At 32.2% G+C, this 15,378-nt stretch overlaps 1 protein-coding gene across 3 annotated transcripts in view; it reads left to right on the top strand.

Moving 5' to 3' along the window:
* Positions 1 to 15,378, top strand: part of LOC107455244 (protein draper) — a 125,210-nt gene that overhangs the window by 82,686 nt on the left and 27,146 nt on the right. For all 3 annotated transcript variants that reach the window (XM_071178333.1, XM_071178334.1, XM_071178332.1), the window contains 3 exons: positions 10,881 to 10,989; positions 11,072 to 11,167; positions 13,714 to 13,820. In XM_071178333.1, the coding sequence (XP_071034434.1) occupies positions 10,889 to 10,989; positions 11,072 to 11,167; positions 13,714 to 13,820 (304 nt within the window). In that variant the 5' untranslated portion in view covers positions 10,881 to 10,888. The remainder of the gene's footprint in view (positions 1 to 10,880; positions 10,990 to 11,071; positions 11,168 to 13,713; positions 13,821 to 15,378) is intronic.

A 15,378-nucleotide genomic window follows, 5' to 3' on the forward strand; every position in this document is an offset into this window, starting at 1 on the left:
TTTTTTAATACTTAATATATTGTATCTGTAACTTGAATTGACACAAATTTAATAGGAACTTAAACAAATATTCTAGAATAGATTCTAAAATTAAATTTATTACTTGATTTTTTTAAAGTTCAATAGAGCCAATTTACTCTAAACATACTCCAAACATCTAATCATACTCTAAAATTTAATATTTATTTTTGATTAATATTTTTAAAGTTCAATTCAACAGAACTATTAAGAATAGATTCTAAAATTCTTAGTTATTTTATTATTATTATTTCCAATTCAATGCAATAGAATCATACCAAATAATTTCTGAAATTTAATACTTAATCAGTCAAAATTTATATAATAAAACGACTGTTGCTCTAAATTTAAGAGCACAAGTCTTTTTATTATTAAAATTTTTTACAGCATCTGCATTTTTTTTATTAAGAGTAAATATTTTATTTAATGTATTAACATTAATTCCCATATAGCGCTTTAAAATGAAAAGTTAAAACAAATGATACAACAATTTGCAATTAAATTTTGATTTTTAATTATCAAAGTAAAACTGAAATGGGTGAAGATGTAATGATTCAAAATGTGACGCAATTAGTGGAATGGCGTTACCATATCGTTTTATAGCTCTCCGTGCTTTTGTATAATATATTACCAAAGAGTATAACCATAATTTCTCCCTTGAGAATACTTGTACCTTTTTTTTTTTTGGTGACCTAAAAATCTGGCTTGTTAAATACGGTGCGAATTGCAGATTGATTTGAAGCTGCAAAGCAATTTAGCATTTCGAGAATAATAGGAATTTAATCGTGGTTGATACCTTAAGAGTAATAGTCAAAGTTGAAGTAATTTCACAGAAAAGTTTTACTGTTCAAAATTTGTTTTCTTTTTAAATGCTACTCTTAAAAGTTTTCGAATTATATATTTACTTGTGTGCGAATTTTGCTCTGGCACTTGCGGCAGAAATTGAACTCTTTCCTGCATTTTCGTTTTAAATCAGGGCCGTGTAAAAATATTTGAAAATAAAATAAAATTTCTTAAGTTAGGTTGTTTTTATGCAAAACATAAAGCAAAATTCTTAAATTTAAAAAAAAAAATTCTAGTATTTAAGGATATCTATTGTCTAATAGAAAATAAAAGTATTAAACTTTTACATAAATGGCATTTTCTTTTTAGTTTTCTGTTAAAGCTGTTTCCCAAAGGCTTTTTTTTTCTTCATGTAACTTTCTTAGCGAATAATATACTATTTTTATAAATGTTATTAGTTTTAAAGTTATTTATGACTGTAACGCTAAAGTTCTTTTTATCTTTAGCCAATTTCTGTGCCGAATTTGAAAATGGTGCAAAATTTCAATATCAAAAAAAGTCACTGTTTTGTGAAAATAAAAAAACATTTGTGATCGAATAATTTTGATTTATTTTAGCCCTAAAAAATATTTTGGGTAATATAAAAATTTAGAGAGTTAAAACTGTCAAACTAATTATTTTTTTTCTTTTTTCGTTTAGAAATAGCTTCGAGAACACCCTTAAAATCTTTAACATAATTTCAGAAATCTATAATCACATATCTTAACAAATTTCAATTTCGAATCATAAGATTTTTATAAACAAGTAGAAAAGTTTTTGAAGATGGAATGAATCTTGGAATTTTTTATTATCATGTTTTTTTTTAATCGAAAATGTTGTGAAATCCTATAGTTATCCTAAACTCTTAGAAAAGTCTGTAGTAATTACTTTTTTTTCTTGTTAAATGAAGTTGTGGTTATTTTTCGTTCTAATTTAGTTCAAGTCAATTCAAATTTATATTTGTGTCGATTATTTTATGGAATTACCTTTTTACACTCATTCATGGCATGCAGCCAGCCGAAATGAACAGAGTCCAAAAAATAATCCCGATTGAAGTGACCCAATTCTTAATTTAATAAATTTATACCAAAAATCAATTAATATAGTTTTTGTTATTTTAGTTTTTATTCCTCTATTTAATATTGCTGTAACTACAGTGCTGATATATAAACAGAAATATAAATCAGAGGTAAATGCAAAAATCAGAGTTTGTGAATGCTAATTATATCAATTAAAATTGCTAGGAGTCGTGGTTACTCAAGGGATAGAACGTTCGCCTCCTAATGAGGTAACCCAGGTTTGAATCTCAGCAATGGCTGGTTGATACGAATTCAGCACCCGGCTCTCACCGACCACAATGCTGACGTAAAGTATTCTCAGTGGTAGACGGATCATAGGTTAGAATCCCCTTGCCGTCAGGCTAGCCGTGGAAGTTTTTCGTGGCTTTCCTCTTCATGTAACGCAAATGCGGGCTCCCAGTGGTAGACGGATCATAGGTTAGAATCCCCTTGCCGTCAGGCTAGCCGTGGAAGTTTTTCGTGACTTTCCTCTTCATGTAACGCAAATGCGGGCTAGTATTTTCATGAAAAAGTCCTCCGAGAAAGCAAATTTGTCCTGATATTTGATCCAGGTGTTCCATTGTCTTCTGGATTGGGTTCAAAAGGCTACGGAGTTGAACTTTGGTAGTCGTAAACCCGAAATTGGGTCGGCTGTTCAACGACGATTATAAAATTAAAATTGCCAAGAGTCGTGGTGGCTCAGGGGATAGAGCGTTCGCCTCCTAATGAGATAAACCAGGTTCGAATTTCAGCGGTGGCTTTTTGATACGAATTCTGCTCCAATCTCTACCGACCACAGTGATGATGTAAAATATCCTCAAAGAAAGACAGATCATGGGTTAGAATGCCCTTGTCGTCGGGCTAAGTGTGGGAGGTTTTCGCGATTTTTCTCTATGCAAATGCGGGTTAATTCTATTAAAAATAGTCTTCAGTAGTTTTCTTCTCTTCTGGGGTGGGTTCAAAATTACAAGGATACGGACTTGATTATTGACTGTCGTAAACTCTCCATTGGGCTGACTGCTCAACGTCGTTTATTAAAAAGTAAAAAATCCAAGTTGCTTAAAATATTATAATAAAATTTACTTTAGATATAGTGCTAGAGTAGTTTGTTGTTATCTAACTACTGATTACTTAGTTAATGATAATGTATAATAAAAGGAAATCATTATTGACTTCGAAGATATGAATGCATATTATTGTTTGATACTTATCGCACTCAAATAACGAGACAGACTCAACTTTTTAATCTCATTTTTTAAGAAGGGTGGGCAGTTGTTGACTCCAAAAGATTTGAATGCACGACGTTGTCACGTATGTCAACAAAACTCTAATTTTATTTCCTACTGAAATAATACTGCGAGACATTCATAAGGATCGTAAAATGTAAATCATGTGATTTAGCAAACTTCTGTCATTGGCAAATAAAACTGCGTCGCAATTATTACATAAATTGTCATTCAGTTTATTAAAGCCTTATTGTTAATAGCTCAAAATTAGAATGTTTTGTTGTTTTGGGAAGGCGATGGGTTACGAACAATATTTAACTAACAAAATCTGAAAAAGAAATCATTATCCCAAGAAACTGTAAGGGGAAAATATACTTGTTGGAACTTAGGGCATGAATTTTATTCTGATCACGCCAAAATGCTTTCTACCCCTGTCATATCAGCTGATTTTGATGCTCTGTCTTGAACAAGCGCTGCCGAATTTCGTTGATCATCGGCCCAAACAATTTTATAATTCTCTTATCGATCCCCTTTATGAGAAATGATTTTTTAAAAAAAAGGATCTGCCTGTTTCTTAAATGATTTTTTTTTTTAATTTTATCAAAATCAAATTTTTACATAAATCAATGAAAAGGGTGTGGCTGATGATGTGCTTGGCTAGATTAGCAATGCTTGGCTCGAAATTAGTTAGCTTCATTCTTAGCTGTCTCGTAGCTCATTCCCCATTCAGTTTTACTTCTCTGGTTTGTTAAAATGGAATTAACATGACTGAAGCCCCAGATTGTAAGAGCTATGGAAGGTAATTAAAAAAGGAAATGCAGCATTTCAATGTTTTAAGATATTTTTCCTCAATAACATTCGTTCAAAATTTATTTACTGTTGAATTATTAAAAAGCATCTGCATCAAAATTAACTCCTAATTCAATGACTTCAAAAAATATGTTGAAATGAGAAATTAAATGTGGTACAATCTACTATAAAAACTTTTCTTACAATAATGTAATTTCAAAATAACATTTCGAACGATAATTATGTCTACTGTCTTGCTGTCAATAAATTTGATATTGAACAGCATTAGCATTCATTCATTAACCCCTAGTAAAGAATATGAGGGCTCTATATATTGTTTCTATATTTTCCCTCTGTATCCTTTGCCCCTAGATCGAATCTTGAGATCAAATTTGAGGCGACCACTTTGCCAAATCCTGATTTAGAGTCTCGATGGCTCAGGGGATAGAGCGTTCGCTTACCAATGAGGCGAACCGGGTTCGAATCCCAGTCGATACGAATTCCGCATCCGTCTTGCACCGACCTCAGTGCTGACGTGAAATATCCTCAGTGGTAGACAAGGGTTAGAGTCCCCCTTGCCGTCAGGCTAACCGTGTGAGCTTCTCGTGGTCTTCCTCTCCGTGTGACGCAAATGCGGTTTAGCTACATCGAAAAGTCCTCCACGAAGGCAAATTTCTGCTTATACTCGATCCAGGAGTTCCCTTGTCTTCTGGATTAGGTTCAAAATTACAAAGGCAATGGAGTTGAACATTAGTAGTCGTAAACCCTTAAAATTGGGTCGGCTGTTCAACGACGGTTGTAAAATATAAAATAAACCCTGGTTTAAAATATTATTTCATTCCTATGTGGTTAATTCATTTATTCATATTTTTCATTCATACGTATGAGTTCCACCTCAACCTAGTGCTTGAAAATGCAGTCCACCCTTAGTTACATCTTAATCGCGGTTTTAAGAGCTTTATTTTTTATCTTTATTTTTTCCTTCGTAATCTTGTGCTTACATTTTAATCAGTTTGCCACACGTCTGCTGGGTCTTGAGAATGGGCGTCTGTTTTTTAGCGCTCGATGCATGTCGATTTTTCTTATGAATTAAATGCAAGCTCGATACATATATCTTATAAATGAAATGAAGTGTTTACATTTTCATGAATATCTAATGATTTGTATTGACCAATACTTACGGGAGAGGGGAGAATTCTAAACTAATTGAATGAATGCAATGAAAGTGTTAAAGAAAACAAGTAAATTTCATTAATATGCATCATTATGTTCAACATAACGATCTGACAAACCGCATCATTAAGTCACCATTAGGCCGCAAGCCCGACGGATGAAAGCGCGCGTGGTTTTTTATAAAGTAAACAAGATTATTTTCCTGTCGCCAAACCGCGACTAAAATATAATTCTTTTCCAAAGGACATGTGGGTGACAAAAACAAGGATTTGGTAAGTTCCATAAAGCTTTTGCAGGAAGTCTATCATTGAGACACAGATTTTGGGCTTCCTGCTCTCGCGTGCAGTTGTACAACTGTGTCTAACAACACTTGAAACAATTTTTTTCTCTCTTGTTCTATCCAATTGAATGTTCCATGGTCTTAGAGAGGGCTAACCTTGTTGTCAGATAGCTTTGAGGCTCTTTAATTCGTTTATTTTTTACACATGTGTGACGCTGTTTGATATGCTAGCTTCCGTAAATCGTTAAGGGTGGGACGAGTACTTTTTTTTCTTCTTCCTTTTTTTGTTTGACTTCTACTATTGTTAATGTTCTTTGTAATTTCGTATTCAGAAATGATGTTTACATGGATTTATTGGACTTTCTTTGTGTCATTTTAGACGTGTAACTTTCTATATCTTTTCTATTTAAAAATTTATATCGGTTTCAGTTCGCTTATATACGAAATGGCGGGGTCATCCAGTTACCGTCTTGCATGGCACGTAAAGTTTGCAAAAATCATTTTTTTAAAAAATTAAAAAGAATAAGATTTTTTAAAAATTTAATAGATTTTTTTTTAAATATGAGTTTTTTTTATTTAATTTATTTTGTTTTATTATTTTTTGTTGCATTTTACGAATCAAATGTCTGATAAAATGCATTAATAATACCCTATGTTTTTTAAAAACAATATTATGAGTTAATTACTGAATTTAACAGTTAGAATATTTATGTAATTAATACAAACTAATCACTCACAAGCTAAACACTCTCGTGGATTTGCAGATGCCAAGACCTAAATTCTCAAATATCAAATGAATAAATTTTGATCAAAAACTCAATTATTCAAAACTTCTCTTAGCAGAACAAGTCTGTCTTTATTATTTACATACTCCAACTGCATATTTATTGATCCCATGATTTCAATAAATAAAACCTTTAATATCAATGAAATGAGACTTTAAAAAAATACCACAAACTTAAGTATTTATTTATAAATTATACTCTATAAATGTTTTTTTTTTTCATTTAAATCAATATTTTTTTTACAAAAAATCACGAATGATTTTTAATATTGGGGAAATCAGACTTAAAAAAAATCCCAACCTCTATAAATTATAAAATAAGTTAAAAAGTTAAGCATAAAAAATAGTTTTGACCAAAATCAATGATGTTTGAAAATATTTAGCAGTACTTTGTTAAAAGATCCAATATGAACTATTTTTTCCTCCATTTCTTTTTATTACTGGCACGATTTTCTGCTTTCATTTTTTCTCCTACTTTTTCATAATTAACCTTTTCAATGGTTTCACCTTTTTGTACTGCTTTCTTTCTTTTTTATCTTGTCCGTAACACCTTTAACAGCAATATTCTCTTCCTCCTACTTTAAACGCCACTGAGAGAACGTTAACACATCGTCATAAACTTAAGCGTCGGCTAAATGAATAACAACCACTACTGGCAGTAATGGGCCTCTCTCGTTTCTCCAAATAGTTCTTCTTTCAATGGCGCCTTTAATCACAAAGAATGCTCTTCACTGAATGTAGTCGATAAATAAGAGTGCTTCTTTGCAAAAATGCTTTCTATTTCTTAAGTCGGAAAAAAAAAGGTAAAAATCGGTAAAGTTCCTAAAAATACTTCCCAATTGGAAGTGGACGGAGTTGGTTGGAATAATTTATAAACAATTCCGATGTCAAGTTCGATATTGAGTGTTATTACTTCCAGACGATAAGTTAAGTGGGGCAACGGAAATAAATACCTGATACCAGTCAAAATCAAGGTTGGAGCATCTAAAGGGGTCAGTGCGACTACGTTTTTTTATTGAGCGGAATAGCAAAGCTGAAATGATTTTGTTCTAAACGTGGGAAGTGAAAGGAAATTTATTGCTACTCGAAATACAAAAAGTTAAATTTTAAATTTTATGTGAAAATTCGATTTTTTTTTTTTTTTTTTTTTTTTTTTTTTTTTTTTTTTTTTTTTTTGTTTTTGTTTCTCCCCTTTTCACTATTTCCCTCTCTCATGGTGCGTAGCGTTTTTAAAAAGTACTTAAAGGTGCTTATTTTCGATGTTCTTTTTTTAAAAGCCCTTAAAGGTGCTTTTTTTATTAGGTGTTTTTAGAAAGTGCTTTATTTTCCCTTTTCGAAACTGAGATTTTTTTTTCTTTATCATGTCGATTTTCGAACATATTATTCAAGAGCGTGCTTTTCACATTGTTCTATTCGCCGTTTTCACAGTTCATTCAACCACACTCCATTTCAGAACTATCATCGGTCCATAGCGTATGAAAACGCCCCTAATCATTTTACATGTTTGATGAAATATTTGAGTTCGCATGTGCGTCTACTGAGCCGAGTTTGGTGAGATTCTAGCACTCTCATGTGCAACTCTGCTGCAGTTTGCAAGATATTCTCCAGTTCAGGCTTCATTTTCCACCCTCTGCAATCAAACCGAAAAATCTCTCGATTTTTTTTATGGTGGCTAATGTAATCAATCAAGAAAAGAGTTCTTTGTCAGAAACTATTTGTTGTATCATAATCGTGTAAAGTCTTTGAAAACCATTTTGCATTCTTTCAATTGCTTAAAAATATCTTTGAGTTCTTAAAAAGTACTTAAAAGGTGCTTATTTTTTGTTGAAAGATTTGACTACGCACCCTGTCTCTAATAACATGGAAAACCCGGTTTTGCTATGCGGAGAAGACTGCAGGTTAAAATACAACTTTTTACGAGCAGAATATTTTATTACGAGGGAAATACTCTATAATTTTTTAAGGAACTTTTTGTTTGAACTTTCACTTTCTCTAAGCAATTTCCACTGGGTCCTTAGCAATCCCGGGTCCTGTGACAATTGTCCTTATTTCAACCATCCCTTCAAAAGGCATTGATTAATACAATCTTGAAAATATTGTGTTCACTGAACGACAAAGATGTAATTAACTGTAAATTACCGAAATTGGTGGTTGTTGACCTCCACAGGGCAATCACGTTGACAATCAATTTGTTGACAATCACGTAGTCGCTTTGGTAAATGTTCGAAATGTATACTGGGTCTTGTTAAGTGCCACTGCCCAGTATACATTTGCCCGGTATACCCTACACTGATGTTCTTTGAGATCAAGTGCCACTGCCCACAGTGCCGTTCCTGGCGTGGCGAACGCCTGCGTGCAAGAATAATTTTGTGCGCCCCTATATACTATGCTTAAATTTTGATGATAAGGCCAATTTTCATAATCATTTTTAGTTTGAGGTTTAAACTAAATAGTTTCCTCATAGACTAAAGTCACTTTAGTGTAAGTGTTTAATTATGAAAATGGGCGTAATAAAATAAAACAACGAAAAAATATGACAAAAAATTTATTTTCGACATCAAATAAAATAGACTATTAACGTACAATATAGGTCATAAATAAAACACGTCCATTCGGAAATTAACAAAAAATCTAATATAACTCAATTCACTCAACTGAGTGAATTGAGTTAAAACTCTCAAACGGCGCTCAACGCAAACAAATCCGTTAACTTGAAAATGTGCAAGATCTGTCTAATACCCAAGTACCTAATTATCAAATAACAAGGTAGTTTTAGAACATAACACAGACAACAGATTTTTTGCATGTAAATTCCAGTGTAGAAGTTACTTCTTATATTAGTTTACAGTTTCTTCCTGTAATCAAAGTTTATAGCTTTGCTATAATTTGATTTTTAATAATTTGATTCTTAATAATTTGCTATAATTATTTTTTTTCGAATAGTTCAATTTGGCGCCCCTTAAATTGGGCGCCTGCGTGCGGGGCATTCGCTGCATACCCGCCAGGAACGGCACTGACTGCCCAGTATGTATTTAACCGGTACTCCGAATAATGTTTCCCCTAATCTAACCTCAGCAGATATTAAAATATCGAATAAATATAATAATATAAAGGAATAAATTAATATTAAATCAGGTAAAACAAATATTTCGGACATTCACCAACGCGACTATGGAATTGTTGACATCCACTGGTGAAAGTCGACATTCTCTTGATTTCGATTATTCACGGTAACATACATATGTATATGCATTTGTAAAATTTAACGGTCGTCTACATGTTGCAATTTTTTTGTCATTTTTTAAAAAAATATTTACCAGCAATAAGAAAGTGAAGATATCGTGAATAACTTATCCTTTAATAAAAGGTCGGTTTTGAGAGCCTGGGGTTCTGAGCACGTTAGCTTTCGGGGTTGTAACATTTCCTGTAACCTTTACAAAACGTCTCAACTTTAAAATAAAATTTTGTTTTGATAAAAATGGCAATATTTAAATGATTAGTCCTGACTTGAAACTGTCTGCATAATACAAATACTCAAAGAAATTTACTTAAGTGTTAAAAAAAAGTCTGAAAGTTGTTTTTAGCGACTCTTTATGATCGGGGGGGGGGGNGGGATACATACGGCGGGTTCCAAATGCTTTCCTATAACTAAGAACCTGCTTTTATAGTTGAATTTTCTCTTGCTTAAATTTTCTTATGAATTTCAGAAATATCTGAATTTGGAGATAAATAACATTTTTATTTTTATTATTATTTTTTGTTTTATGAGAAAAATCTCACTATTTGCGTAGTCTTGCTGCTTACGCAAGAAGGGATCCGAAACCACTAAAAATATGCTTACTTAACATTTTCCATTTTAGCGACCTTTAGTCGCAATTTATAACTGCTTTTATTTTATTTTAAAACCGTCGTTGAACAGCCCAACCAATTTTGAGCGTACGGCTACCAATGTTCAACTCCGCAGCCTTGTAATTTTGCACCCAAACCAGAAGACAAGGGAACTCCTGGATCAAGCATTGGGAGAAATTTTGCCTTCGTGGAGGACTTTTTGATGGAACTAACCCGCATTTTTGTTACATGGAGAGGAAAACCCCGAAACCCTCCGTCGGTTAGCCTTACGGTAAGGGGACTCTACCCCATCATGACCCATCTACCACTGAGGATATTTTTCTTTAGCACTATAGCCGGTGTGAGCCGGGTAAAGAATTCGTATCGACCAGCCATTGCTGGGGTTCCAGCCATTGCGAACCCGGTTCACCTCATTGGGAGGCGAACGCTCTATCCTAGATTTTTTTTAAACAATGTTTAAAGCGTTAGAGCCGTGATGGCTCAGGGGATAGAGCTTTCGCCTTCCAATGAGGTGAACCGGGTTCGAATTCCATCAATGGCTGGTCGATACGAATTGCCGCCTTGCACTGACCACAGTGCTGAAGTGAAATATCTTCAGTGGTAGACGGATCATGGGTTAGAGTCCACTTGCCGTTAGGCTAACCGTGATAGGTTTTCGTGGTTTTTCTCTCCATGTAACGCAAATGCAGGTTATTTCCATCAAAAATCCTCCACGAAGGCAATTTTCTTTTAATACTCGATCCAAGAGTTTCCTTGTCTTCTGGATTGGGTTCACTATTACAAGGCTACGGAGTTGAATATTAAAAGACGTAAGCCCAAAATCGGGTCGGCTGTTAAAAAATAAAAATTTTAATTCGATTTAATAAAATTTTCTTTTCCAGTTCTTACGATGCTACGCCAATGGGTAGTTCTGTATACATTCATCCTCTCCATTTTATCATTAAGTCAATGTTTGGAAGATGGGCCAAATGTTTGTGCAAAACAGGAAACGTAAGCAATGAAAACATATTTCATATCCATTTTTAACATGTTTCTCTCTATTACAAACTGATTTACCTCATTTCTTTTGCAGATATTTAACGACAGTTAGAGTTTCATATAATAAACCATATCAAATACGTTCATTCACATGGTGCTTATCATTCCCACCGAGATGCTCACGATATAGGTAAGATTTCAAATTATGCATTTCTGGAATTAATTTATCTATAAATATTATTACTTAAGTATAGAAATCAGATTAATTTAATGCACAGATTGAGTGATCTGTTAAGTACCTAAAAATTGTTTAATTTCTCGAATTACCGAGGTCACTGGTCGGAAGTAGCGCACTGTGGTGTAACTACTACTACAATTATTAAACATCAATTCACTAGTATATAAGACATTGCAAACTTGATTCAATCTTGAGGTATCTTTTGAGAAATGAAAATTGGCATAATCTAATGGTCTTCCCCCACATTGGTGACCCGGGCGCGATATGATCATGATTATTTCGATATATGGTCCTTATTGAAAAGTTGACCTGCTATTTGTGACTGCGTCGTCGTCCTCCTCACGCTGATGCTTCTCAGTGTCTCATTTACACACAGCGACTGCTAATAGCAACACAGGATAGTCCTCATGTATAATCATGAACTTACTACAGCTCTCATGGCTAAAGCTCAAAACCCGGTGACCTTAATCCAGCTCTAACGGTCTGTCATAAATACAGCAACTAGTGGTATCCGTTCATGGAATTCTTTCCCTGATAAAATTCTGGTGGGGGAGTATTGTGGCGTAACTACCACTACATTCATTAAACATCAATTCACTTGTATATAAGACATGCTAACTTGATTCAATTTTGAGGTACCTTTTGATAGATGTAGGTTGACATTGTCTAATGGTCTTTCCCACAAGGTACAAATAGTGGAACTACTGTAGAACGCTACTTTTTTCATAGTTTGTAGTGTGTTACTTTTTTTAAAAAAGTAGTGTAGTAAGTTGTGCGATACAAACTTTTTTTAACGTTAGTTTAGTAAAGAAACATGGTTGTAACGCAACTAATTTGATGGATGCAAATTTTCGTGGGTCCGTCAATGGATGGAATGAAATTGACCCTATGGCTGTAGCTGAACGTTAACAGAAATTACGTATTAAAAATCACGTATAACTAATATTTAAATCAGCCGTTACAAAAAATAGATAAGCAATGACTTGGGTCACACTTTCACATGCGAATGCCCACTCGTGAAACTAGTAATGTTATTTCAAGGAAGGGGAACATATTTTCGAAGTACTTAATTTTTTAGAGGAAATAAAAGAGCATGAAAGATTTTAACTTTGAAACTCCAAATATTTGATTATTTCTTAACATATTTTAGATTAAATATTCGTTGTCGAGAAAGGCATAAAAAGTTGAAGTTTAGAAGAATTAATTCGGAAAACAATGGCTTAGAACAACAAAATAGCTCATGTAAACACGAATAAAAACTTTAATAATTCCTCATGTGCCAAAAAAATAAGCCAATTTTTTGTGCAAAAGAGTTTAGAACAAGGGTGCAAAGTTAGTCTCCTAAAATTTGTTAAATTGTTTCTACATTTCAAAAGTAGTTTGTAGTCACTAAATTTACAAAAAGTAGTTGTAGTCAACTACATTTGTAACAAAGCAGTTGTAGTAAACTACAAGAATAATGTAGTTTTTCCAACCTTATCTGGATAATCTACAACATACCAAGATAATCTGCAATCTACTTTGGTAATATTTGAGCAAATGGAGCTATAACTAGCAAATATCACTATTACCTTAAAAATATTTGACGAATAGAATCGTCTATAATTAAATTTAAAACGTTGACTAACTCTTAACCTATCGAAAATCCCATTTCCTTTTTCTCTCATCCTTCTGGAACTTGTCATAGTAGAATGTTCTAATTCCCCGTGCTTCGAACTATCAGTATGCCAAATTTTATCGCTCTCTATCAGATGGAGTCTATAAAGGACAGACAGAGAAACGTACTTTCTTTTTTATATACATAGACATCTAAAGAATTAAGTGAATAAATCTAATCAAATAATAGATAGAATTTTAGGGAAACACACTTAAGAACTTTAACGATACAGAAACTGTTAATACGCTCATTTATGTGGGTTAATTGCGGAAAAACCCTTGATTTTGCACTTATAGGGATTACTCTAATTAACTGCAGATTAACTGAATAATGTGCATATTAACGGCTTAATTGATTCCAGTAAATTGTCAAATAAAGTTCATATTCATTTGATAGCTTTATCTAATAAAGGTATTCTTAGTTTTTTAAGTAGATTGAAGAATTCTTTAGGGCATCTATAAAAATAAACTAATAAATAGACTATATTTTAACAGTAGAAATTATGATTTAACCACATTCATAACCTTTATAATAATTCTATCCGTCATTATACTATCTTGCATTTTTTTTTTTTTTTTTTTTTGCTGCATTTTGTTTGTCTTTTTTTCCCTCCTTCTATTTTAAATAGTAGGTAAGTAAATTAATTATTTCAAAATTATTATGAACTTGCAAATTAAAGGAAACAAAATTAGTTTAGAAATGATACTAGAAAAAAAGTGAGTTCTACAAATAGAAATTCAATAATGCATGTCCTTAACTACAATATTTACTGCTAAAATCAAAGCAGATTTCCAATATTCACTTTATATGACTCATAAATTTTTGTTATTTATTATTACAGGATAGCATATACTACTGGTTATAAAACAGAGCCTAAAACAAACACTAGAACAGTCAATACTTGTTGTAAAGGATTTGTATTGACAGCTGATGAATCAAGATGCATACGTAAGTCATTCCTACCTTTCTATGTTTCTGATTTGTTTTGATGAGGTAGTTAATTTTCTTCATGTGGGTTCTCAAAATCCCACAGCAGCACCCTCATCGTGATCCTTTTTTCTTTCGTTCTGCACTGAGTGAATATTGCCATTTGAGTTCTTTTTTAAGTAAAGTTCAGTGAGCAGTAAGAAAGAAAAGATATCACCCAGAATAACTCCATTTTCACGTTTTTAGACCATCTTCATGGTTCAAAGGGTTAACCTCAAATATGCTTATTAGTGCTAACTGTTAATTGAGCTACGGAATTAGACACAAAAACGTACTTCCTCTAAAGAAACATAGTTTTTTTTTTCCAACGGATTTGGATTTTCGACTGCTATCAAAATATGTTGGTAGTAGCAATTCAGAAACTACTCTAATGATATGATTCAAATTTTGTTCTTTAAAATTATGTATTTTAAAATGGTCTAAAGAATTGTATCCCCTACAATTAAATTTTAGCATTTTTTCAACCATTATTAAAACTTATATTTATTCCATTGATCTGTCTTAGATTAAACAAGCTCTATAATTAGGTGTAAGAATATTTTGAATTGCACAATTATTTCCAGAGATGCAATAAAAACATAAAAAGTGAAATTAAAATTAAAAGGCCCAAACTTTCAACCACTCTCTGGACTTAATTAATGGGACCATATTTTCTAGATAGTGTCTACCCCCTTCTTTTTTTATATATAATTTTGAGCTTGCGATTTCGTAATTGATAATTAACAATAATGAATTAGCATGTTTGAGGTTAATCCTATGAGCCATAAAAATCAGTTTTTAGTTTGTGAAAATCTGATCTCAAAAACAAAGATTATTTCAGATGTATTTTTTCTACTGTATTTAAAATACTTTTAAAACCTTAACAAATAATCATTTTTTTTTTAAATTTGCTTTTATGTCATTTTTGAAAATAATTAAAATTAAATAAAGTTAAACTAATTTAAGCGTCAAGTGAAAAAGACGAATGTGATTTTAAGATACATTTGATTTGTCTTACCTCTATACAATAAATAAATTGAATTTCGTTATAGCTCTTATTTATACCTAGTACCTTGAATGTTTCTTAAAATATGTTGAATCNAGATATCACCCAGAATAACTCCATTTTCACGTTTTTAGACCATCTTCATGGTTCAAAGGATTAACCTCAAATATGCTTATTTTAGTGCTAACTGTTAATTGTGCTACGGAATTAGACACAAAAACGTACTTCCTCTAAATAAACATTTAGATTTTCGACTGCTATCAAAATATGTTGGTAGTAGCAATCTGGTAAATGTGGTACATTAGTTTAATCAGGAAAAAGGACCAAAGGTTGGGCCCCTTGATGCTAACTTCACTTATTATGTTTTTAGTCATATCTACGGAACTAATAGAACAATTCAAAAAACTCTTGTACCTACTTATGACTCTCATTGAAGTTATTTTAATGAAAAAATTTTATTTATTATTTTAATAAATATACTAAAAAAAATTTAACTGGAATTTTTACATAATTTTAAGTTCGGTAATTTTAAAT

Source organism: Parasteatoda tepidariorum, chromosome 3 (assembly GCF_043381705.1).
Source record: "Parasteatoda tepidariorum isolate YZ-2023 chromosome 3, CAS_Ptep_4.0, whole genome shotgun sequence".
In the NCBI taxonomy this organism is placed as follows: domain Eukaryota; kingdom Metazoa; phylum Arthropoda; class Arachnida; order Araneae; family Theridiidae; genus Parasteatoda; species Parasteatoda tepidariorum.